At 40.5% G+C, this 27,378-nt stretch overlaps 1 protein-coding gene across 4 annotated transcripts in view; it reads right to left on the bottom strand.

The window, feature by feature from the left end:
• Nucleotides 1–27,378, bottom strand: part of TTC3 (tetratricopeptide repeat domain 3) — a 71,930-nt gene that overhangs the window by 43,980 nt on the left and 572 nt on the right. For all 4 annotated transcript variants that reach the window (XM_066621170.1, XM_066621171.1, XM_066621172.1 and 1 more), the window contains exons 2-19: nt 24,864–24,952; nt 21,810–21,861; nt 21,473–21,611; nt 20,911–20,998; nt 20,282–20,335; nt 16,776–16,899; nt 16,330–16,415; nt 15,009–15,103; nt 12,116–12,178; nt 11,623–11,677; nt 10,337–10,499; nt 10,169–10,217; nt 7,874–7,979; nt 6,228–6,282; nt 5,226–5,283; nt 4,135–4,210; nt 1,327–1,458; nt 432–512 (exon numbers count right to left, since the gene is read on the bottom strand). In XM_066621170.1, the coding sequence (XP_066477267.1) occupies nt 432–512; nt 1,327–1,458; nt 4,135–4,210; nt 5,226–5,283; nt 6,228–6,282; nt 7,874–7,979; nt 10,169–10,217; nt 10,337–10,499; nt 11,623–11,677; nt 12,116–12,178; nt 15,009–15,103; nt 16,330–16,415; nt 16,776–16,899; nt 20,282–20,335; nt 20,911–20,998; nt 21,473–21,611; nt 21,810–21,861; nt 24,864–24,941 (1,554 nt within the window). In that variant the 5' untranslated portion in view covers nt 24,942–24,952. The remainder of the gene's footprint in view (nt 1–431; nt 513–1,326; nt 1,459–4,134; nt 4,211–5,225; nt 5,284–6,227; nt 6,283–7,873; nt 7,980–10,168; nt 10,218–10,336; nt 10,500–11,622; nt 11,678–12,115; nt 12,179–15,008; nt 15,104–16,329; nt 16,416–16,775; nt 16,900–20,281; nt 20,336–20,910; nt 20,999–21,472; nt 21,612–21,809; nt 21,862–24,863; nt 24,953–27,378) is intronic.

Below are 27,378 nucleotides of genomic sequence, written 5' to 3'. Positions count from 1 at the left end.
ACACACTTAAGAAATTTTGCCCAAAACCCATGAGGTTTAGAAAAATATTTTGAGCCATACAGCAGTCCTGGTTCCTAGAACCCTCACCTACAGCCCTTTGACCTCCTTGGTTTTATCCAATATTCTTAGGAAAAAAAAAAATGTTCTTATGAATACACAAGAAACCAGAAAGAATGTCTGAAAAATGGGTCTGAATGACAAAAAAAAAATAAAATAGAACCTAGCAGAATATGGAGTGCAGGATTTTGATACTTGAAAATTGTTACATATAAGAACACGACACAAGTTTGCCCCACTCTTCACTCATGATACTTTCCTTAGAAGGAAAAGTCATCATCAACATCTGAGTTAGTAAGTTCAGGTAAGGACTCGCCCACCCTCAACTTGCATTTCAATAAACTGTCAACGCACATAACAGCTAGATGCATTACCTCAGACTGTCCTATTCCAAGGAGGGCAGTAGCATATCCATAGATGACCACAACATAGTCAATAAGAGCAAGATTCAGTTGCTGAAAGCAATATGAAAAATATGAAACAGCAGGCAAGAAAACGTGAACATTCAGAATGAAATACACTATGGTTAGCAGCCTAGCCTTGTACCCCAGGAACAGAAGCAGAAGGGTTTCTCCTGCAAACATGAATCTCCTTCCAAGACGAGTTCTTTTCCAAATCTCATTATCTAATTTATTTATAATTTACAGCCTGTACCTGCCCTTACTCACCACATGCTGCAATGCAACCTGCAATAAACTGTGCCCTCAGCAAGGCAAGAAGCCTGTACTAGCAGTCCCGCAAGATAATTCATACAATAGCACTAAGCCATTGTCTCCTCCCTTCATTCATTATTCTTTGAATCCAAACCAGTCTTATCCCAATTCTTAGAAAATATCTAGTTGGTTTGAAGACAATCCATCAATTTCACAATTCATCATGATGCCAGTAATGTGAAAGTTGCTTTCTCCTTCTACACAGAACACAAACAACCTAGGGCCCCTTCCTTCATATACTGAAACCATTCTGCTAGTATCTTATGGCCCAATCCCATTCAACTTTCCAGCATTGATGAAGCCACAATGCAGCCATGAAGTAAGGAAATAAATGTTCCCTTACCTTTAGGAGGCCTCCGTGACTGTCCTGTCACCAAGGATGCAGAGCATGTCGTGTTGGTATGGCTACATCAGTACAGGAAAGTGGGATACGACTGGGCCCTTATTCTGTTTTCAGTGGTTATCGATTGTTCAAATTAAGATCTGAGAGTCTCCTTATACATCTACTATTTCAAGCTAAATCATTTTTAACAGACCATGGCATTATTCACATTACCTGTAGATGGGATGCGTCTAGAATATTCAATAATTGTGCAAAGCACTGTTCAGCATTGTGAAAACGATTATCCATCAAAGATGTACATCCATCTAGTATACAATTCTTCAATGTTACTAGTGTTAAATTCCCCTGCAAAAGTCAATCTTAAGTCAGAAAGGAATGTTGTCTATACCATATCAAAAATAGTATGCAGCCTGTTTGACCAGAATTTGACTCCTAGCAGAATCCAGTAGGTCAGAGGTTCCCAAACCTTTCGGCACCAGGACCCACTTTTTAAAATGACACTCTACTGAGACCCACCTTAGTGTATGAGACTTTTTTGTTTTTATTTACATTAAATAATGTTTTACAAAAAACGTGATCTATTTCTCGTAATGACCTTTAATGAAAGCTCTTTCCTTTTCCATTTCTCCCCAGAAAAATATAACCCATAAAACCTTCTTGGTTTTTTGGAATCCTTTATTAGGCATCAACTAAGGGCCCAATCCTATCCAATTTTCCAGAGCCGGTGCAGTCATGCCAATGGGGCATGCACTGCATCCTGTGGTGGAGAGGCAGTCACAGAGTCCTCCTCAAGGTATGGGAACATTTGTTGCTGCATTGTGGTTGCACTGGTGCTGGAAAGTTGGATAGGATTGGGCCCTAAGACACCTATGCCAACAGAAAAAAATCAGCAACATCCCTATATTCACACATACTTGCAAACTGCACGAGCTGAGCTCTTTGCAGGGCAATTAGCAGCTATCTGATTTTTGAATATCCTCGGAGCTTAAAGCAATTGGTTATCTGATCTTTCCATCACCTGTGTTTTCATTGAAGGCTCTGCACTACATGACCCACCAAAATTGGGTTGCAACCCACCAATGGGTCACAACCCACAGTTTGAAAGCCACTACAGCAATTAAATGGGGTTTCAATCCCTACTGCTTTATTTGATGGCCACAGCCAATCCATCCCCAAATGATCTAGTTCAGATCGGAGAGCGGAGAAAGCCTTAGATATCTGAAACCTTGTGGAACACCACAGTAGTAACAGGTCAGGGCTGGAGCAGGAACTCTGCTTTCCTCCAGAAAAAAAAGTTAAAGATAAAATTTGTTTGTTCTGCCACCAGAAAACATTGGAGGAACTGCCCATCTTAATAAAACAGCCTCTTCCTCCTGAGAGAAAATTCCCATACCAAACCATGAAGCTTGTTAGGTGGACTTGGCTACATACAACAGGCCAAGGATAGATGCGATTGGCCTTTACTCCAAACAAGTTTATTTTTATTATTATTATTAACATTATTATTAACAGTATTTATATACCGCTTTTCAACTAAAAGTTCACAAAGTGGTTTACAGAGAAAAATCAAATAACTAAATGGCTCCCTGTCCCAAAAGGGCTCACAATCTAAAAAGATGCAAATGAATACCAGCAGACAGCCACTAGAACAGACAGTGCTGGGGTGAGGTGGGCCAGTTTTTATTTTTATTTATATAAAAATAGGTCCTGGGAAACCTAGTGGATACTGAATTAGTGGATACTGAATCACTGAGCCTATGGGAAAAATGGGGTTAGGTTCTAGGGGACCCTCTTCACCATACACTCTATGAACTGAGTCTTGGAGTCTATGGGCTGGGTGATAGCAAGGGTTCATCAACTTCTTCCACATCTGATGCTTCCTCCTCCTTGCTGGATAATCCTTCAATGCACTGAAGGTTGTGGCAATGGCAATTTCTCCATGCTGGCTATCCCTCAACTTGCTGAAGGTTGCTGACCCAAAAATGAAGCCTCAGAGATCAGCAGTGGAGAGGAGATTGCTTCACTCCTTGTCCTTCACCTGTCTCTTGGCTCCTTTCCTGGGCTTGCCCCAGCTCCAGAGCAGCCCTCGGATAGCCTTCCAGAAACCTCTCATCTCTGCCCTTCCTTATTCTCAGTGTTCTGAAGGTTCAGCTGGAGCCCGAGATGGTGGCCAAGATGGTGGAGCAAGTCTGGAAGTGGGCACAAACGTGTCCAACATTTCTCCATGGACCAATGCCAATGCACATTTGATGCAGAAAATTGACCTAATCCAGACAGCTTTCTAAAAAAATGAGGAGTATAATTGGCTGGATTGTGATTACTGCAACATCTTCCTCCATCAGCCATATACTGTATAGACGTCTGTTCCTCCCCCCCCCCCCGTATGGTGTGCCAGTGCTGCCTTCTGCTCACAAGGAAGCCACTAACTCTTCTCCTCCTCCTGCAACCACTCACCCCTACTTGCCTGTTCATAGCTGTGCCAATCCCCCCACTGCACTGGCACAGTATTCTCAGATAAGGAGCAGTAGGTGGCAATTCTGCCCTTCGCAGATAAGCGAATTTACATATAAAAAGGACTGACTATATAACAAAACACACAATGCTGACATCCACAAATTCCTTTACTTTGGATCAAGGGAAACTGTGGAAAGTTACCCGTTGGGAATAACGACCTATCTATACAGAAAAGATATCTGAACATAGGAAAAAATATGTGCACCTTATTTCTGCCTTTCAGTCCTAACTCACAAACTTAGGATATTGCCAAATAACATACTTATAATGGATGTTTCATAAGGGTCAGAGGCATTATCATTATTATCATTATCATTATCTTCTACTACTACTGGTGCTAAACGTCCTAGTTAAATAAAAGTTGATGGTTGCTGATGTATAGTCGTCTGTAGGTTTCCCCCAACTCCAAATGCCCTTCACACATTTTTAAAATTCATACCCTTGTACTGTCACATTCTCCTCTTCCCTACTAAATCATTATAAGTTTATTTTTACACATTCTCTTACCTGATGTACAGTACTACAGGGAGTATCTTGTCTGTCTGGATGTTTTTGAGAATCAATTTTTAAATTTAAGTGGTCTCTGTAGTTAAAAAAAAATCACAAGATTATGCTTGCCATTCCAAGTTTGATAACTATGGTTTCAGGCAGGGCTTTTCAGACTGGGGCATCGCGACCCCCCAGCCTGTGGGCCCTGGCCTCTGCCCCATTGAGGGGAGGGGGCAGCGAGGAGGCAGGGAGGAGGTGAACCGGAAGAGGAGCGCTCCACTTTCACAGCTGCAGGAAGCCCTGCAGAGGCTCATACAGGGCTCCTCACACCCCTGGGAGGCTGCAGGAGGCTTGGGTAAGTGCACCCAACTCCCTGCAGCCCCCTGAGCGGCACGATCCTGGGGATCGCGCCACTGCCTCCTCCCGCTCCCTCAAGAACTTAGAATGGTTTTCAAACGCCTGGAGAATTTGAAAACCGCTGGTTTCAGGGATCACTTCTATAGGCACATGTCATACTCCAAAAATTATTTTGTTTCAACAGACCTTTCTGCTGACTCACCACAGTAGCAATTTTCAATCTTTTTCACCTCGTGGCACACTGACAAGGCACTAAAATTGTCAGGGCACACCATCAGGTTTTTGACAATTGACAAGGCACACCATGCTGCCAGTGGGGGCTCACAGCCCCATTGGCCCTACTAATAAATGATCTTCCCCCCAATTCCTATGGCACACCTAGTGTGCCATGGCACTGTGGTTGAAAATGGCTGCACTACAGTATGAGCTTTCCAATCACATTTCAAGATCTTCACACTTTTATATTTTGACGGCTATGAAAACTGACCCTGATCAACAATACGACTAAAATATTTCCTGCAACTAGTCATACAATTTCTCTTTCACATGCATTTTGACAAAGTATAACTGAAGTGCTTTTGGATACTCAAAGATCTGCTTTCATTTTTTCCAAACATCAGTTGATTCAACTGAGAATACGATAAAAAAAAGCCAACACATATTCAAAAGAAAAGTTCTGAATCTGATACAGATTTCTGCAGACAGAGTTATTCTAAAATGCTCTCACTTAATAAATGCAAACAGAAGTTTACCTTGTCTTTTCAGAATCACTCATTCTGTATCTTGGTTTCTCTGTATTTTCATTTGGTTCTGTAAAAAAGAATGAAACACAAATTTTAAATTAAAAATTTTAAACCCAATTCCCCCTGTATCCCCATCCTCTATCCAATTTGAAGTTTGTGTTTGGGGAAAAAAAAATACCTCATGTTGAGGCACCTAGTTGATCATTGTTAGAAAAAGAATACTGGATTAAATAGTTTTTTTATCTGATCCAGTCAACAAATTCTGATGTTCCTATGGTATGAAATGCACAACTCTGAAAACTTATTAAGGACATTCCTGTATTTCATGAAGACACCAGTGATTTTATTACTGATACCCACAGAATCAAAGGCATCAATTTTGTTATGATTTTACATTTTGTTTTAAAAGACAACATCTCCCTTTGAAGTAATTTATTAACTAGCATGTAAACAATGTGTTTCTATGAGAGTTTGAAAACCTTGTAAATCATACAATGCCGGTCAGCATATGAGCCAATACACTGGATTTGGAATCAAATATTTGTGATCCCCTACTGTTTTATGCAATAATCTCCTACTAATTATTTTGAATATCTGGTGTTTAATCACAAAAAAAACTGTCAACAGACTTTCTGAATAGAACAAATATTTTGCCAGTACTAGTTTCAGATTGTGTTTCAAGTTAAACAGACCAGATCACTGGATATAAAATAATCCACCATCTATAGTAAGATAAAGATAGAAGATTTCTTCTATCATAACCTCTGCTGACTACGGAAAGGCACACCTTTTAAGTGGCAGTTCCCTTACACTTAGCTGGAGGGAGCTGACTATCCAAGACAGCTTCCTTTTCAGAGGTTGCTTGTGGATAAGTTCCTTGTATCACTTTTTAAGACTGCGAGCCTCTTTGAAACCATTTTTAATATCAAATGATCATTTTTTGTATTCATATAAACTGCTTAGCACAGATGAACATTTTTGCTGAAAAGTATATATTCTAGATTTACTTACCTGCTGCAAAATCTGAAAGACAATCTTTGTTTTCTTTAGTTGGTGCATCAGTCACCTGCAAAAAGTTGAAATGCAAATTTTGTCACTCAATGCGATATTTCCAGAAGACATCATTCAGGACTAATACACACACACCCCCCCAACCCAAGCAAGCTTTCTAAAACAAGCTCAGGCAATAATTTTCTGTGGCCCTTGACAGTTAATTTGCCATTATCAGCTGAATGGTGAAAGATTTTTATAAAAATCATCTTACAAAAACGGGATTTTTGAAAAAGAGTGGTGGGAGTTCATCCAAAACTTGATGATTTGTAATTTCAGAGAAAACCAGAAAGATCCAACCCAACAGTCTTCAGGGCTGCTCTTGAAACAGACTGGCTAATTTCTACCTAGGTAATAAGAATATGACAGCACCCCTGCTATATCACACAAAGAGCTCATCAAATCCTGCATCCTGTTTCTGACAATGACCAGCCAGAGGTTTCGTGAAAGCACACAACAGGACATGAGGACAACAGCCTTCCCCTGCTGTTTCTCCCACCCTCAGCAACCCTTATTTAGAACCATGCTGCCTTTGAACCTGGATCTTGATTTAGCTAGCATAGCTAATAGCTACTGACAAGTCTATCTTCCATGAATCTAATTCCCTTTTAAAGTCATCTAAGCTAGTGTCCATCACAACTGGCAGCAATGAATTCCATACAAATCAAGTCTTGCATGGAAAGTTCATTAACTTGAGTGTGAAATACAGACAACAGAAGCATTCAAGAGCTGCCAGTCAATGGCAAGAGAGGAGAGCAACTTCATCAATGGGTTCACTCGCTTCCAGGTGAGCAATGGACCACAAAGTCCTCACATAACATCGTCACCAAGCGCAAGAATGAGAATGGAAAATACTCTTAGGCCCAAACCAAATATGCAGCTATTTCATTGGAAAACATATCCATGAAATTCAATCCTTCATAAGCACAGGGAGCTCTCCCTTCCCCATTTCAAATATTACTACTTCAGAGTTATAACTTATATGGAGCTGAACTTCTCTGTCAGGAAGCAGACAGTTGCTGTACCTAAATAAGAAGCCTCTATTAGCCATTTCTGTATCTGGTACAAAAACAGTGCAGGATCACATTTTCAAGGTGCTGTTAACTCTATACCCAGCCAGCACGAAGAAGGCAGGTGAATCAAACCCCAGACAATAGTTTAATACCTGTTTTTTTTCCTTGTCTTTACAGAACTCCCCACTGAAGAAGAGTATTACAACTATTTCACTCCACTCAGTTTCACTTTGGTAATCTTCAAACTACAGCTTTAAGTTTCATTTCTCTGACTCACTCAGTTTCACTTTGGTGACCTTCCGACTAAGTTTCACTTTGCTGATTCACTTTCCTCTCGCCAGCCTTAAAGAAGTACCTGCACATTTCTTGTCACAGATCCAGCTAACGAAGCTGGGCTATCAATATGCTTTTCAAACTACGATCCAGCCACAATCCTCAACATGGGAGAATAATCCAATCAAATCTAACAATGGGGATTAATCTAGGAATAGTAGTCATTGGTATAATACAAAAGGTCAACAGAGACTGCCCCAGCACTTTCTCCACTGTTGGAGTTATGCACACACATACAGTCAGCCATAGAAGAACACTTACTTTCATATTCTGCTGACAGTGATGGTTGAGAGAGTCAGACTGAGTCTTCTTTTCATTGTCAGGTTTTTTAGATTCTGGATTTTTGACTGAAGCAGAGTCTAAAGAACTAAACAAATAATGAAATTTGTCAGCACTGATAAAGCAGCAAACATTACTAAGAAACTTATCTCAGATTATTATCAATTGTCAAAAGAAACTTTAAGGATGTGGAAGTATATTTGTGTAATATTTCTTTGTGAATCAAATAAGCTATAACCAGGCATAAGGTTGGACGAAATGCTTTCTGTAACATTTACATTAAGAACAATTCATGCTTACAAGTATGTCCTATACTGCATTCAGTCTTGCCCCCTCACTTGAAGAGTATACTGTACTGGCTTCTTATAGTTAGCCAGCAGAAGCTATCCGTGCTGCAAAGAGATAGATTGTAGAATGTTGCTGGCTGCAGTTGCATTTTAAAAGCTTCCCTAAAATAAACAAGTCTCTCTTGCTCTTCTAGAAAGGAAGTAGGAAACACCCTGACAGCCAACTTCAGAACCCAGATTCTCTATTTAAAACAGGAAGAGGAAAGTTTGGGTCTTGTTTTTTTGCTTTCTTCCCAGAAGAGGAGATTTTTGCCATTAGCCTCCAGAAGTGATGGGGCTCCCTTGAGCCACAAATAGCATATAATAGATGCAGTGGAGCACAATGCTTGCTTATAAACACACCCGGCGTTGCTGACCCTGTGGCAGACAGGGCTGCATGCTGGAAGTCATAGGCACAAGCACTCCCAACTTAGAAGCCACCTCAGAACAACATTTTGAAAGCAGCTTCTAAGACTTTCTCAGTTCTAGCAAAGTTGGAAAGGAGAACACCGTGCCTAAAGCTTAAGAACATAAGAGCCCTGCTGGATCAGATCAAAAACCTATCTGGGTCTAGCTTCCTATATCTCACAGTGGCCCACCAGATGCCTCAGGGACCACACAAGACAACAAGATATGTGTATCCTGTTGCCATACCCTGGCATCTAGCATTCACAGATAACCTACTTCTAAAACTAGGAGGTTGCATAAGACTGGAACCATGTCATAGAGGCTACATGAAGGAGCCTCTATGACATAGCATTGTGGCACTGTGTGTTACCACTCATGGCTCCTTCCCTATTCTCAAAGTGGGGTGGGGAGGACAGAAGAGAAAATACAAGGGGAAGATATATAAGAACAAGTGCATTTAGTCATATTCCTCATTATTCTCACCTCTCCCAACACTCTATTCCAGGGGTGTCAGATGCGGCCCACAGAAGTTTTTTATCCGGCCCTCAGGCTCTCAGCTGCTGAGCTATGCTGAGGTGTTACTGCTGAAAGGGCAGCCCACTTGAAAACTGAGCTCTCCCATATCTTAAATATGATCAAGATATGTATTTTTTCTTTTCTGTCATTTGCAGTTAATGAGTTCCCAAGTGAGAAAAAGTGCTTATTTTTTATTATGAACTGTTTAATGACATCACTTTCTGCCTAATGACATCACTTTCAGCCCTCAGCAGGCATCATGAATGCTATTCGATCCTCTGTATGAAATAAGTTTGACACCCCTGCTCTATTCTTTTCCTACTATCAAACTTTAGTCTAAGCTCCTCAGGAGCAGATCTCCATATATTTTGCTTATACCGAAAAGAGCTTTGTGCAGTTTGTGTTACAATACAAATAAATAGTATGATACAGCTTTGAACTGGTATCAGTTTGAACTGGTATCAGACTAAATGACTACATATTGAAATACTTGCAACCAATCTATCATACTTTATTCTTTTCACTTATACATTGTAAGGAAAGATTTTGAGGATCCTCAACTGCTTCCTGCTTCTTAAATTCACCAAAGATCACCACACAAAAGCAACAACAATGGAGCATTCATTTTTGATTGTTCTCGTTATTCTTAAGAGCAGCCTCTCCATATAGTTTCATATGATGCAACTCTTCCCAGGTTTCCTATCCTAATGTAATCAGCGCACTCAGAGAATAAAGGGTTATGTCCCTTTTTAAGGGACATTTATCTACAAATAACAAATTTAATTCATGTTATTAAATTCTGAGAACAAGAAGATGGTCATCTTTCTGGGTAATCCTAAATTTCTTTTAAAAGGTTAATCTTATAAACACATCTAAAGATTAAAGAAATTCAGTTATTAGATACATACTCAAGTATTCTATTATACATGGCTAATTCTTTATTGGTATCAAATCTGCACTAGTAATTTAACTAGTAATTGCCTGACTTTTTACTTTTATATATTATATAACCTAGAATTTAACTTACCTTTTTGGAAATACTGTTTTCTTTATTCTGTGTTTAGTTTGTTTCACACCTAAAGGAATTATAAAAAAAAACAACACACTCTGAAGTTACTGAATAAATGTTATCAGACAAAGAATTTTACAGCTACTTTATTTTAGAGACCACTGGCCGGGGAGAGGGGGAGATTACCTCTAATTTCTTCCATTTGCTTTTTTAATTTGTCGTGTTGCTGAGTAAGGTCCTTTATTCCTTCAGGATTATTTCTGCACAGTTCTTGACCTCTCTCATTGGCTTCTAGGGCCTTTCGGTGTTCCCCCAAAAGCGACAGTGCATCACAGAACCGATAGTGCCCCTACAAAGAATAATAGGCATTTCATTTAGCCTTCTAACATAGCAAGCTTTGCCATTTAAACACATTTCACAATTTGTTATATGTCATTTATTTTCTCCACATAGCCATTTAACTGCACTATTATCTTAGGGATATCTGAAGTATATAGATAATCAAGGATTTTAACACAAATTTCTTATGTAGCACTTATCACGCTACAGAAAAATTACTGCCATTACAATAATCATAAAAGTCTCTCTTGGCTCAAAATATAGACAATACAGTTAGTTGCACAGATCTTCTACTATGAAGGTGCAATGCAATTGACAGAATTATGTCAACATTAGAGGATTAACTAAATTCAGAGAAACAGATTGATAGCAACCTTCTATATCAACTGCAGCTTTCCTCTTATCATAATACATAATCATAATGGGGGGGTAGTTGCCCAATTCATGACTTCTCTCATTAAAACTACAACATCTATACTCATTTTGCTCTTGTCGCTCACTTGTCTCTTTTCAGGCTCTCATTTTTTAAACCACATGCATACTGTGGATACATATTGTGTAAAACCACAAGCAGTGTACAGCTTCAGCAGTTACACAATATGGGCCCAATGCACATTTCTAAAATATGAAAAGGAGTGCTAAAGCTTCAGTCTTTTTACCTTACCTGTGAGTAAGTCACACTGAAATGAAGGCAAAGGCATTTCTCCCACCCAGTTACATACAAGACCCAGGGAGTCAATTCAGACCACTCAAAGTCCCCAAAGCTTGCATTCCCCCCTTCTCCTTACCACCTCCACTCAGGTGCTGCCAACATCTTGGTTAATTAAAAAAAAAGAATTGGATGGCATAAGGAGCTGTTTACACTAATCAGGATATTCCATATCGGAGTTCTGTGCCAGAGCAGAGGAGACAAGTGGCAGTGTGTTGGTTCAGGGACTTCCCAAGCCCAGGAAAAGTGAATGAACCCTGTACGACAACAACTTGGTCACTGATTCAAGTACTAGAAAAATTACCTTAACAATGGAAGATTTATTTCTTCCTGTTTACAGAACAGTTAAAACTCTTACAAAGTTTAATGTTCTCTGACTTGAGATACAGCAAACATGGGTCTACAAAACACACACATAACTAACCTTTGGCCAGCTGGGCTTCAAAATGATTGACCTTTTCCCATCACCCAGAGCTTTTCTAAAAACAAAAATATATATTTAATATACCAGTGATTAAGCATAAAATATCTCTGAAAACTAAGAGGGCCTATAACAATTTCTAGTCTATTTCCAATTTCACAACCTTCTTCCTTCCAACAAAATCTCAAACCGCTTTTTCTCCAGCTGTTCTAGGAATCCAGGAATGATGGTCTAGGAATGATCTAAAACATGACCTAGGAATGATGAAATCTGCATTTCAGTTGATGGAGGCCAGTGAAGAATAGGCAAAATTCTAAGAAATTTACATTCTGTCATTTGTAAGTTATACTGTTATAGTTCTATTCAATCATAAGATGAAAAATGATCTATGGTAAAGATGAAATTTAACTCTAGACACGTGCAGATGCAGTATTCCTTATCTGTTTACTGTTTAGAAGGAGCATTTTGAATTCCTCAGGAAAAAAAGAGTACTTACTTATTCTGTCCAGTTCGGAGAAAACAGAGGGCCCGGTTGCCATAAAGAAGGTGATTTTCAGGCCTTTAAAAAATTCAGCAATGTTCAGTTTGGAAAGTAGAAAAACTATGAGCTTAAATAGACTCCTAAAAATGTAACTATATTTATTCCAAGTTAATATGGTTCGAGCTCTTGACACTTTGAGTGTAAAAATCCAGGTTAACTATTATACTCCAAAGTGGATTTGAACAAGAAGTTCTAAAAAGTTGTAGTCTAAAAACAATACACAGTGCAGTTTCATTGGGCAGGTAAAATTTAGAAGTTAACCACCATCACAATGTCAGCACAGCTGCAACTTTAATCATACTGAATATAACAATTCGATCAGCTAGCATGGATGAATCTTGCTTTTAACAGCAAGTACTATACCTACAGCAAGTGGTTCACAATTCTGGTGTGGTCTTAACTGCCAAGCCAAAACCGTGGTCAAGTATAACTCCCTTCCCCCTATCAATGCATCTCTTTGCTGTACAACAGCAGGAAGGGAAGAGAGGCAGGTTTGTCTGGCCCATGTTCAATAAGGCATTCTGGAGCACTGTGGCTGAGCAGTGACAAATATGTTCCCACATACCTAGTCTTCTTATTTATTTGAAAAATATTCTTATTTATGTGAAAACTTTGAACCCCATCTTTCTCACGCCGAAGCAAATGCCCAAGGTGACTTAAAAGCTCCACAGTAAATGTACAAAATATCACAATAAGTAAAAAAAAAATCAAAATAAAGCATTAAAACATTAATGTTAACATTAAAAACAAAGCAGGAAAGAGAAGCTAAGGGCACACACTTGGTCACTGTTCTGTTGCTGAACTCTGGAATACGTCAAGCCTGTCTTACCTCCAGGTCTGCTCAAGAGCAGTGAGGGTGTGAGGATTGCTTATTTGGCCAAGTCACTCAATCCCTGACTTAAACTTGAAGCAAGGGAAGAAGCAGAGATCACTAGCAACCATCATGATGATCCTCACCTATTTCTGCTCCAAGGTGGGGAAGGCCAGGGCTCATCCTGCTTGCTGAAAGTCACCACAACAGGCAAAATTGCAGAAACCAGCCTACAGCCACTACTCTCACTGCACAGCTTAGATCTCTGCAACTCAGAAGTTTAGCAATGGCATGTGACATCATCACTGAGTGTCAGGAGACTGCAACGCAAGGCAGTTGTAACACAATGCAGCAACAGAAGGGTGTTTGCACAGCAGCACAGAAGACTTATAGGGAGCACCGCCTACAGCCACACTCACTTTCAACAGAAAGCATTTTGTAAGATGCAAAACTATAGAAGGGGCTACCAAGAGGCACTTAACTGCTGTAACTTTTACCCAATGCAATTGTTATTGAAGTGGTTTCATTTGCAATCATTTTTCTGGTATCCACTATATCTGTTGCTAGAAATGTGTTTTTAAAAAATGCATATGGGAAATGTTACTAAAAAATGAGGCAGGGGGAATCTTTCACATATCTGCAAACATACTAACCTTTAATTCAGAACCAGGTGACAAATCATGTGGGGTATTCACATTGTTTAAATATTCACAAGTCCCTATCAAAGCATAAATACCTTAACTGGAGGAACCTTTTCTAGATCAAACTCCACTACACCAGCAGTCTCCAAACCTCAGACTGCTGTGTGCAGAAAAGCCATCCAGGTGAGATGCTTTCTGTTCCGTGTCACAGGTGCCTGTCTTACTGCCTGATCATCCCACAGCTTTGTGCCAGGCAGCCGCAGTGCCCAGGAAATTGGGGCACAGAGTATTCTGGGGCAACAGGCATTAGAAGCAGATGCCTGGCGCAAGGCTGTGGGACAAATGGGCAATAAGGCGGTCGCAGCACAGAACGGAAAGTGCCACGCCTGTTCGGCTTTTCTTGCATGCCGGATCCGGTCACAGGTTGCGTTCTGGCAGCTACTGCACTACACTATAGCTATGCTAATGCTTAAATTTTCAATAATGGGAGTCAGAATGCATTGAACATCCAAAAAAGTACATTCGACAGAAGAGATCCTGTTATTATTACTATTGCCATGATCCCAGATAGGGTAGGAAACCCTGCAGCATGTCAGAACTATTTTCTTGCAACCCTCATCTTTAGGAATACAGGTCCAACCTTGTTATACATGGGTTTCTTATATACGGATTTGACTCAATACGAATGGCCACTGCAAATGAGAAGGAATGTGCTAATCCCGAGAAAGGGAAAAATACATCCCTTTAAAAATCAGTTTTAAAAAATGCTTTTCTTACTATTCTAGAGAGACAGTTATGCAAGCGATTATAGGTATAACCTAATTATCCACAGATTCTACAGATTTTTCTCTCTCAACATGATAAGAAATTAAAGGAAAACAGTCATTTAACAATAGCCTCATTAATGCAAGATCCCAGAAAAGCCGTGCAGTTGGCTGACAATCCATCAGTCATTCTCTCTCCAGGCACTTGGCTTCACTCCAAGGCAAAGCTTCCCCCCCTTCCCTCTGAGCACCTGAAAGAAAGATCACTTTACTCTAGGTAAAGGGAAGGGTTGCTGGCTCAACCAGAGAGAGAGTGATTGATGGACTGTTTGCCTAATAATTCTGTCTTAACATCACAAAGGTCAGTAAGGCTGTTTTTAAATCACATTTGAAATGTGAAGGGACATTGTTTTTTAAATGGATTTACTTTAGTGCAAGTTTTGCCATCCACATGAGTTCTGGGAATGGAACCCTCTCGAATAATCAACCTGTAGTCCTAGAAACTGTCACAATGGAAGCTACTTTTGACTCCTATCTAAAAAAGGAGTAACACATTTTAACACATTTTTATGTGTAAAACACATAAAACACATTTTTATGTTTAACCATTTGCCATGCAATTTTTCCCTTACCAAAATTCTATGGCTTTTGTATAGTAGATGATAGCATTATCAAAGTTCTCATTAGCAAATGCTTCATTTCCTTTCTTTTTCATACATTCACTTTTCTGTAATGAAACAAGAAATTAAAATCAATTTATGTTGTGAGGCATTTTCAGATGTGCATGTAGAAGATTCTTGTTGGCATCCTTCAGTCTCGGAAGACTATGGTATCGCGCTCTGAATGGCGGTTCTGGAACAGAGTGTCCTCTCCAGTGCGCGAAGCCTGGGTAAAGTAGATATGGAGGATAGACTGTTACCCATGCAGCAAATCCCCCCTCTCCAAGTTGCTGAAATGGTCCAATGGAAAGGCAGAAACCAATACGGTTGGTTCCAGCGGCGTCGCAGGAGTTGCCAGAACGTGACTGTGTTCAGCCATGAACTGCCTCAGGAACTCCAGCTCCAGATTTTGCCTCGAGGTTGACTCCTGAAGCCTTTTCCATAAATGGATGTAGCCACCAGGCAATGGAGGTTTGGGATCAGAGTTTTCCTTCTCTCAGATGAGCTGCCTTCGCAGGCTGATGTCCCATCTACCCGGTGGTTGTTTAGTCGCCTCTTACGACAAGTACAGCCAAACTGAGGGCCTATTCTTATCCCCCAGCCCCCAGGGGTAATTAGAAGATTACATGAACGTAATTAATCTTTTTTTTAAAAAAAAACTTTTTAAAATTAAAAACTTTTTTGGTTCTGGTGTTCAGCATTTAGAGGTCAAAAACCTCTCCTCCCCGCTCTCCCAGACCCTCACACCAGCCTAGTTCGGTCAGCACAGGCTTACCTTTTGTGCCAGCCCAATGGAGCTTTGGCCGACCTCTCTCCTCTGAGAGTGTTTTACGGCACTGAAAGTGCTTTATGGCATTTTCACAACTTGTTGGGCATGCAAGAGACTTGTGCCGGCCAAGGGTGAGCTGTGGATTGTGCCTGAAGAGTCTTAACCTAATTCAGAAGTGTTATGTATGCAGAAGAATCTTTCTTGTACTAGCAGAGCTCAACACAGAAAGCATGAAATCACCCTCAATGCAAAGCACTGAGGTACACAACTGAAATGAGCGGGAGAATTACTTCAGCACTAATTCTACGTACACATCACAGAATTAATTCAGCTGCTTCTAATAAACTAAAAAAAACCATGTATATTCAGGTCAGTTAAGAGTATACAAAGAAAAACTCTGTAAAAATCCAAAGTTTCTTTTCATTTGTAACCAAACAGAACTAGCTTTTTAGAGGCTAGCTATAATCTTGGATACAGTTCTTTTACAATAGGCATAATCATGTAGATACTGCTTTTTAACCTTACCTTTACACAATTTTCACAATTCTGAGATTCAAATTCTTCTGGTAAATTGTAGTCCTCCTGTACAACTTTACTTATATAATGTTTATCTGCAAGGAAAAATAAAGCACAATTGGCACAGACATGATTACCGCTACCATCTACAGCAGCAGTTCCCAAACTGTGTGTATGTGGCCCACCCAGTGGGTCAAACCCCAATTTTGATGGGTCACAAAACTGACAAGTCGGATTAGACTATGTGCATCAAGGGTTACACAACCTGCTGCTTGGGAAGCACTGGTGCCCAATCACCATTATAGCCAAAGAGGCTTGAGAAGCTGGTAAAGCGAAAGTTACACAGAACATATAAAATTACTTTCATTTTAGACTAGAAAAAAACAACAGCCTCAACAAAAACTAAGGTTAAAGAAAGGCACATACCACACAGATCAGTCATTTTATATACTTACATTCAGCAAAAAAAACTTCTAGAAAAGGCCAACAATAATCTCCAAGTTGTTCTAATTTCTGTAAAATACCGATGTCATTTGCATATTTCACCCAGTCCAGAGCATCGCAAATGTTAAAAAGTCTCTATTTGTATGGAAGGAAAAAAGTTAATGTCACTTTACTATCCAAGACACCTTTATATATAGCACTTCATGTGAAATAAATACCAGAAAACCCAGTTTAGAACAACCTTCCCTTGTACAACTACTGAAAATTAATGCCCCCTTCATTAAAGTGCCTGCATTTGTGTCTACAAAATTAATAGTTCTGCATATTTCACAAATACTTTCATTCTATTCTATCTTTCATACATATACTTTCTATACATTCTATACTTTCATTCATTCTATCTGCATGATTCACTTAAACAAGAAGCATAGGATATGTGTGCTTGATACCCAATATCATCAAATCTAACAGCAACGCTAATTAATCTTCTCTTTTAAAAAATTGAACCAATAATTGAGGCAGGAAATAGAGAAGTCTTTAACTTAACAGTATTAAAATACTTCAACAGCATGTTCTAGCACAAAGTTACTTGGGGTGGTTGCTACTCTTGGCACAAGAGCCAAAACACCAACTTTCCAGTTTCTGATCACCATTTGAACACTGTTAATCTTTATGAGCATGGGTTCCCAACCCGTGGTCGAGGGACCCTGCCAGGTGGTTCACAAGGTCTCCTGAAGAAAGGGGGGGGGACTCTCAATGCATCCCAGGAGCAGGGGGGGGGAACTTTGTAGCCCCGGCCACCGATCAGGGCTTGACAGTGCCTTCTGGTAGCTTCCCCCTTGCTCCTCCTTTCTCCTCACCGCTCTGCATCTGATTGACTGGCTTGTCTTCAGTTCTAGTGGGGTAAGGAGGATCAATGGGTTACTCCTTCACATGGTTCAGGTACGTGCTGACTTCTCACAGAACGTACAGCACGTTGGAGGCTGCAAGGTATTTGGAGGATTACATACTTGTAGGTTGGGGGGTGCTGGTGCTGTGGGCAAGTGGTGGAGCAAGGGACGGAGAGCAGCCAGGGACTGTGTCCACCATCACTGCCTGTCCAAAGGAAAAAAAAAGCAGCTTTTGCTGTTTTTTACCATTTGGAGAGGTCCCTGAGGCGAACACAGCTTCTGGCCACTCTCTACCCCATGTTCCGCAGCTTGGGGCTTGGAGAGGGCAAGTGCAGTCCAAATCAACCACTTGTATCCTAAGAGGGGTGAAGAAAAAGATCTGTCCCTGAAGAAGGGTCAGAACAGGGTCTGTTGCAGGCATCAGATGCTGCATTGGGGAGGGCAGGATGCTTGGCTGGAGGAAACACACCTCCCATCCTGTCTGGGAGTTGCAGGATCCAGATTTGGATCCTTTGCAAGGAGTCCTTCCTTGCAGCTGGCAGGCACTCTGGCAGTTAAAAAAAAGCAACTCCAGATTCTTAGAGGGGCAAATGGGAGTGGGTTGAGAGGGATGAGTGGGGAAGCCGCTTCTTGTTCCACCCATTCCTTTGTCTCTGCCACCCACTTGTATCAGATCTCCAGCCTCTCTGCTGAGTGAAAAGCCAGAGAGGGTGAAGTTGCAGAGGGTAGAAAAGAATCCAGGGGTGTGAGAAAGGAGCTCCCAGGTGATGAGGAAAGACCAGGAACACAGCCCAGTCAGTAAAGGGGGCTGAAAAGGCAAACTGCAACTATCTCCCCCCCCTTGCATGCTAAACTGGTGTGGCTGCTGCTTGGAAAGACTCTTAAAGCGCTGGTAGCCAAGGCAGTAGACCCAGAAGGCAAGCAGAGCAACTTCCTACTTGCTCAACCAGAGAGGACTGAAACTGGGCAGCCTGGTCAGCCCCAGCAACAGCCACGCTCCACCCCATACCCCTCCTGGCAGCCAATGCACTGTTTTGTTGCTATTGCCACCACCACTTCTGCTCTTAAGAACCTAAGAAGAGCCCTGCTGGATCAGGCCAAAGGTCCATCTAGTCTAGCTTCCTGTATCTCACAGTGTCCCACCAGATGCCTCAGGGAGTACACAAGAGAACAAGACCTGTATCCTGTTGCCACTCCCTTGCACCTGGCATTCTGAGGTAGCCTACTTCTAAAATCAGGAGATCGCACATACCCATCTTAGCTTGTAACCTGTAATGGACTTTTCCTCCAGAAATTTGTCCAATCCCCCTTTAAAGGCAATTGGCCAGATGCCATCACCACATTCCACAGACTAATGGCAGAGGGGAGAGCGAGTGGCTTGGAATCAGTTGGACACTAACGACAATGCATGCATAGCTTGGAGCAGCAGTATAAACCCAAGAATTTCACAGCTAGTGAAGCAAATGCAAGCACAACCATCACATTAAATCTAAATAACCTTCTCCATGTATTACGAATTTAATTGCATTTTTATGTGTGGGAGTGGTGGGTTGCATGTGGTCCTCTGCGTCTCCAAATTTTGCCTTAGCAGTCCCTGAGCTCCTAAAGGTTGGAATCGCTGTTTACAAGCAATTAATTATACTATTAGATCATTTGTTGTACTAATATAGCATATGTAGACAAATTTCTGAATACCTGTATAGCAGGGGTGCCCAAACCCTGGCCCGGGGCCACATGCGGCCCTTGAGGACTCCGAATCTGGCTCGTGGGGAGCCCCCAGTCTTCAATGAGTCTCTGACCCTCCAAAGACTTGCTGGAGCCCATGCTGGCCCGACGCAACTGCTCTCAGCATGAAGGTGACTGTTTGAATTCTCATGTAAGTTGTGAGACAAGGGCTGCTTGCTGTTTGACATCTGTGATGTAGTAGCAGCAGCAAAGGACACACCGGCCTTGCTTTGTGCAAGGTCTTTTATAAGCCTTGAGCTATTGTAAGACCTTCATTCATTCATATAAATTCCATCTCTAATATATTCATTTATGTACATTTATTCAAATTTTATTCCTGGCCCCCGCTACAGTGTCAGTGAGATGATGTGGCCCTCCTGCCAAAAAGTTTGGACAGCCCTAATGTTTGGACAGCCATAATTAAACAGCATTAATTTCCCACAGTAAATTTTTCTACCCATCAACTTTGACCAAGCAAAGGTCATTTTTTATAAAATTTAGTAAAATAAAAGCCACAAAAACTCCATGAAACAGAAAAATTCCAGTTCAGCCATGCATATTTTAAGAAAGCAAAAAATCTTTGCATTCTCTTCAGACACATCAATCTATGCATGAAAATCCTTCCAAATAACCCTGCTGAACGATTATCCAGCACATTCACTGGTCCAGTATGTCTGAGGCAGAACACTGCTCACTTCCAGCTGGCCCAATTATCTACATTAAAAGTCTGACATGTAATCATTCCAGCCTCTCTACATTTTGGATTGTTGATTCTATAGCATAAAAAAGCTGACAGCTGCTATTCATGACCCTTCTCATTTTGAAAGCAGGGAGAGATGTGGGCATTGCGACCAATCAAAAAGGTTTCCAATAGTTGAATACAGAGATAGAAACAAACTTACATTGTCAATTTCAGTTCCAATTCTCAATATGCCACTGATGAAACGTGGAACATTCTTGATGAAGGAAAAGAACAAGGGATCACCAACAATTATGCGCTCATGCTAACATTACACAATGACAGAAATTCACAGAATGTAATTTTTGAAAACATGGATGACACATGACTGTTAGAGGAAATACCACTGCAGTATCAAGAATACTAAGAAAAACCACCACTAAAATCATTCAGCTCTCCTCCTCTCAACCACCTTTATAACGTTTTTTCATTGCTCTTCATAACAAGGTAACTGTAATATATAAATCTGGACTGTGCTGAGCAGAAAATGTTTCAAAAGGAATTAAGCAAGAAGAGATATATTACAAGTAGATTTTATTCAACCTATATGAATCATATAGGTCAGTGACTCAAAGGGATTTTCTAACTTTGAACCTTGAATAGGGCTCTGACAGGAAATTACCCTACAGAAATTTTAAAAAAATCTGTATTTCTGTATCTCTGTATTTCTGTAAAAAAAAAATTGTATCTCTCTGAAGTAGAAGGCTGTTCATCTTTTCTGAACAAGCCATGTTTTCCTACAAATGCCAATGCATGATTTAGATACTGTATAAACAAAAAAGGATGACTTACAGCAAACCTTTTGGCTAGATCAGTAACATCTTCCAAAGTTTCCATTTGACACAGCTTCTCCAAACTTAGCTCACAGCGGTAAGGAATGCTAAGCAGTAAATAGATTCATATTAAATGCTATTCTCTGCTACTATTTAAAAGCAAAGTTATCCAGTGTTCGCATCACTGTCCTGAAGACTTCCGTTCATACATACCAAATTGTACTATCTCATTTGAAATAGTTTGCATATTCACATGGAAGTAAGTCCCATTAAACTCAATGGGGCTTACTTTGGAGTAGATATGCACAGATTGCACTGTTAACATATTAAGCATCTATAATCAACTTAAGCCATTGCAGCTCACTCTTCAACAGCTATTTAAGATGCTGGTTTCATAATGCCAATAGCTTATTTCTCATGAGCTATTACAAAAATGAACATTAATATTCCTGTATTTTTATAACCTCTTTTCTGCTTTGATATTGCAAAATACAAACAAGTCTTCTATATTTAAATTAACAAGATTACAAGACAAAAGCTTAACGAATGCAGAACATCAATATATATTGATGTCCGTATACCTGATATCCCCATGAGAGTTCTCTGCAAGGTTGCTTCCATGTTCAAATAAAAGTGGCCAAAACGTGTAGATTTTAATCACATCACAACATTTGTGCAACTCAGTGACTGGTTTACTGCACCATATTTTGCAGATATCGCCTGTGGAACAAGGGAGGGGGGAAAAATCAGAACAAATCTCTAGTACCCATATAGTCCAACAATGTGCATCTGTGCTAGGGCACTAACCCCAGATCCTATGCCACTCTGTCACCAGGCAGCAGAGCAAAACACAGGACTGTGTCATTCAGCACATTACAGCATAAAAATATTATTCAATTGCACTTTTGGTTTACTTACCTATCTTGAATTTCTTTTTTTTTGAAGAACATCTTCCAAATTTCACTCGAGCCTACAAAATACAGACATTTATAATTACCATTGTGGAGGAGAAATCACATAAAACACAAATTAAACACAATACACAGGCAATAAAATTCAGTCATCTCTGGACTAATAGATTAGTTTGAATGCAATACTCAAGAGTCTGACTTCCCTCAAAGCAATACTGTACTGATCTGTGCTCTTTCTAGGGAGAGCATTTCCCCACTAACAGGTTTCTTACTGCCATCTGAAAAAAGCTCCGAAAACTATTCTATGTTATGAGGGAACTTGAGCTCTGCTTACAATGCTGGAACAGGAAAACTTTAACATGGGAGAAGGACCAAAGAAAATTTTCCAACAGGCAAAAGGAAGATAAGCCAACTCTCTTGACATAAACCAGCTGGTATATAAAATATTTATGTAGTACATAAGGAAAGCAGGGGTGGGGCAAAAGTACAGCAAAAAACATAAACCTTATTCACATCAAAATAATCTTATTTCCTCTACAGATTCTTCCTCTCACTCTTTCAGAATAACCTGTTTGGCCATAAAAAGGGTGGGCTCTGCCCAGTTCACTGGTCCACGTCCAATAAATGAGAGAAACTCATGAGGAAAGCTTACATCCAACGACTCACAGAAAGAGTCTTCTATCTAGAAGGCTCACAGAAAGAGCCTCCTATGATGGGTGGTTGGGGGCCTATAGCTATGTTATTTGCGAAGATGACATTAACTTAACTTAGAAACAAGGCCACAGCCTGATCTAGAGTTGGCAACCTTCAGTCTCAAAAGACTATGGTATCGCGCTCTGAATGGTGGTTCTGGCACAGCGTCTAGTGTGGCTGAAAAGGCCAGTTCGGGAGTGACAATCCCTATATACACTACAACCAGTGATCTGCACTATAACCAAGTAAAAGACTACTGCATTGTTTTCATTTTGAACCTAATTATTCCACTCTTATCTTTATATTTCTTGTAAACTGAGAACCCTAAATAAATATTACTTAAATTTGACTTAGCTGGAAAATTACTTCTATATTCAAATCCCACCCACATTACCGCTGAATCACATTCCCATGTTCTGAAACCACCAAATGTTAGAGGCTCCAGGTATTGGAATTTCCCCACAAACATTTAAAGGTTCTTTTTTCTAGTAATGGATATATGAACTGTCTAGAACAGGAGTGGCCAGACTTGCTTAACTTAAGAGCCACATATAATAAACTTCAGACACTTGAGAGCCACAGGAGAGATGTCTGAGAGCTTCAATATTTAAGAAACATTTTAATTCTTTAATATATTTCCTCACTATGAGCATTAAATTTGTATTTCAATCCAGTTGACTCTCAGTTTATACTCGGTAAACAATTATAAAGCTTGAAATTTTCTATTTACCTTCTATATCGTGATGCAAAAAGGAGCTCAGTCAACATATTTCTGAGAGCCACACATTATAAAGTGTACCCCTGGCATTTGCAGACTTAACTCACTGCAGATGCCATGGATGCCAGAGGAAAGTCACATCTGGTTTGCTCGTTAAAATGGAAGTGTCTGTGGATTTGCATATTGGAACAGACCCCCTGTGGATAAGCAGGAGTCCTGGAACGAATCTCCCATGGATAAAAAGGGGGGACCTTTATATCAAAGAGCTCTATGTAGCTCACAAGTTGCGGTTTGACCACCCCTGGTCTAGAATATACCCAGTGGCAGCAGTGAATACATGGAGATCATTTTTGGAGCCTTGAGGGTAGCTAAACCCCTCTTGGAACACTGCAAGGCAACATCAATGAAGGGGCAGAAAGCAACTCAACAAGTACTAGGAAATTATCAACTAATAATAATAATAATAATATACAGTATTTATATACCGCCTTTCTTGGTCTTTATTCAAGACTTTATTCAAGGCGGTTTACACAGGCAGGCTTATTAAATCCACGCAGGGATTTTTACAAATCGAAAGAAGGTTCTCTCTTTCAAGAACCACCACATTCAAGATGTTACGCTCCGATCTGGTTTAACATTCTGGCCTCCATCCTCCCACGCTCCGAGCAGATGGAACAGCTCAGCTGCAGCTTGCCAGCTGCTTCAAGGTCGCACGGTGCCGGTGGCCTCGAACTGCCGACCTTGTGGATGTTAATCTTCAGGCAAATGGAGGCTCTACCCTCTAGACCAGACCTCCTGCCCTCAACTACGTTGAACCTTTGCAGTCCAGTAAACCAAAACACTCCTGCCAACAAAACATCATTAATGACGTCCTGGTGACAAAACTGAATAAAATTGTCCAAAAGGAGGATTTCTAACTTAAAAGCATTGGCCTATAAAGTAATGTGTATCATAAACTACTTTCTGCTATCTGCTAAGGTCCTCTTTCCCCCTGTTCTTCTGTAAAAACAATGAAACAAACAAAATGCCAAGAGCACTTTGCTGGAGTATAAACCCTCAGCTGTTTATGATAAAGAATTAACCAAGTCACCCTTAGTTTCATTTTCTTGAAAATAGCACAGGAAATGGTTCGACTGCATGACACTTGCCTCTGGCATACTCATGCTTTTCCTCCCTAGAACTAGTACATGTTGTTGTTGGCAACCTTCAGTCTCGAAAGACTATGGTATCGCGCTCTGAAAGGTGTTTCTGGAACAGCATCTAGTGTGGCTGAAAAGGCCGATACGGGAGTGACAATCCCTTCCACATTGGGAGCAAGTGTAGTCTGTCCCTGGTCTGTCTCCCTGGCTATGTGCCTCAGACTGTTGGCCAAGTGTCTCTTCAAACTGGGAAAGGCCATGCTGCACAGCCTGCCTCCAAGCGGGCCGCTCAGAGGCCAGGGTTTCCCACCTGTTGAGGTCCACTCCTAAGGCCTTCAGATCCCTCTTGCAGGGATAAATTTAGCATATATATTTAGACAAATAAAAGTGCATGTTTCAAATTACAAATAAAAAATTTACCAGAGCCTACAGGTCTCAGAAACTGTGCCATCAGAACTAACAGGCTTCAGCAGACAGAAAAAAAACAGACATCAGTCATTAAGTCACTTACCAATTCACAACATGGTTTAATATAAGACCCATATAATGTGATGTGACTGAAGTCTGCTTCAAATGGAGAATTTTCCATGCTGCATGATCCTGAGAAGCAAATGAGGAAAACACTAAATCAGAATAAACATTAGGTAATGTTAACTGCCCTTGCAGATTTTAATCAAGGTTTAAATTACCAAGTAGGACCTCTCCCTAAAACAACTAAACCTGATTTTTGTAAGAAACCAGCCAGAGCAGTCCAAGTAATTTGATCCAGATCTCACGCAACAAACACAAGCAGCCCTTTAATTTTATTTAATCCACAAAGAACAATTTTCCTGGAAGAGGATCTATGCATCCCATGCAGATCTAAGGGTACAGTATAATACTTCACTTCTGTTTAACAGCTTTTTCTGATATGCAAGAGCATACTGAACAAATATATAAATGCAAAACCATAAACCTTTATCAGCCTGGTATTTTCAGCAAGATTCTGAAATGCTTATGTTCAATATTTTACTTATTAGACTTTTATAATCCAACAGATCAAGGCTATAGATCTTTGGTGAATTATCATATGAGAAATCAAGGAAAGATTATAGTCTTGAACAATGAGGCCCTGAACAAATGTGAAATAGAAGAACATTTCTTGTTTTAAGAGAACACACCGCCAAAACTATCAGGCCACTAGGCAAAGCCACAAAATTTGATTAATGCTAACTATTCTCCTGATATGCTTTTTAAATCTCTCTCTACTTCTGCCAAAGAACTCATCCACTGAATGGACCAGGTGGCCCAGACATCACACGGAAATATGTTTTACTTTTAACTTCATACAGTGCTTTGGGCTCACATACAAGCGATGGAATGTTTTAAACTTCCGGTCCTGGCTTTAGAACAAATTGACAATTGTTTCCCATTATCCACCTAGCTTGTTTAAAAATTCTGGTTAGACAAAGCTGGGAGATGCTGTGTTCAAATGTCATAATGGCAAACCCCAGCTCATTCTAAATTAACACAGAAACTTACAGCCTCTTTGCACACAAAAGGACCAGTAAGCCTAGAATTTGTAATCCAACAAACCCTACCAGAATAACATCATCTGTTACGTATTTAAATTATAAGCATTTAGTTAAAAACCTGTATTTTTCCTTAAGCCACCCAGGAAAGTGCCATGTAGATTGACAGCATTACAGATACTACAATAATAGAAAAACTGATGGCATTCTCAGTTTCCCTTCCTCCAGAACAGTGCTTCTCAAACTTTTCAGTTTTCGCCCTTTATATTCCTAAAAGGTGCCTTGGAGAGCCCCACCAGCATATGTGTGGGGAAGCCCACCATTCTAGGGAAGCCCTAGAGTGCTGGCACATGTATGGAGCGACACAGTGCCAAACCCAACGCCAAATACCAGCAAAGAGCCAGAACAGGAGGGGAATGAGGAAGGAGAACCACAAACAGGGTGGCAGGAGGGACAGATGAACAAACCAGGAAGGAGGCAGGTGGCAGTCACTTATGGCATGCTTGAGGAGCCCCTGAAGGGGTCTCAGGGAACCCCAGGGCTCCTAGGAGTACACTCTGAGAAACACTGCTCCAGAGCAAAGAAACTGGGTATTGCACGGTATCAACGACCTTTTCACTTTCAAAACCTATCCATATTTAATAACTTGGAAGCTCACACTTCCAGCACTTTGAACATTACTTGGCCTGATTTAAAAAAAAGAAAAAAAGATTGCCTCTCAGCTTTGTATGCTGGAAGACCAACATAGTTTCCAGCATTTTTAGTCTGCAAATTCTGTTTCCCCTCTAGTTAAAGTTATTGTGAGAACTATGATAACGCTTCCCATTCCATAACAGCTGGATGGGAACAGCATTCTGTGTTCAAGGATAAATGTTCAAACTGAAACCGACAGCCTAAAAATAGCTTTATTAGGCAACCCACAGGACAAAGTTGTGACTTTTCGAGAACACTTAATCAGGTTGGATGTTAAACAAATAAAAGGGGAAGTAAAAGCTGGATAAGGTTTAAGAGCCCCAAAACCTACAGACTACCTTAGGACCATCTTAAGACTTTTATATGTCTAACCTGCCATCTTCAGGACTCTTACACCACCCCAGCTTCTACTTATTTTACTTGTGTTGCCCAACATTGCAGGCTGAACTTAAAGTTGCTGTTCACAACTTTGTATCATTTTGGTTGATCCTAATTGGGGGACTATCTGACTGTGAATTAGAACTTTCCTAATGAACCAACACAGCTATCCACATATTTTTGCATTCAGATTAAAGCTGGACTTTTAGAGTCCTTCGCGTGATTATAGGAAAAGGCTGGAATTCCCTCAGATATGAAGGGATATGCCTGGGGGATCCTGTGAATGCCGCAAGGCACGACCTCAAGCACAAGCGGTACCTGCAACACTAGTTGAGAAATAATGCTATATTTGTTTAGATATTAGGGTCGTGGCATGGAAAAGGTAAAGGATCAGGAGAGCTGTTGAAGAGAGGCAGATGAGGGCTCACAGCCCAACCCTATGCA

The sequence above is a fragment of the Tiliqua scincoides genome, chromosome 3, assembly GCF_035046505.1.
Source record: "Tiliqua scincoides isolate rTilSci1 chromosome 3, rTilSci1.hap2, whole genome shotgun sequence".
In the NCBI taxonomy this organism is placed as follows: Eukaryota; Metazoa; Chordata; class Lepidosauria; order Squamata; family Scincidae; genus Tiliqua; species Tiliqua scincoides.
Note: the sequence above shows the minus strand (reverse complement) of the source record. Positions and strands in the feature narration are given on the sequence as shown.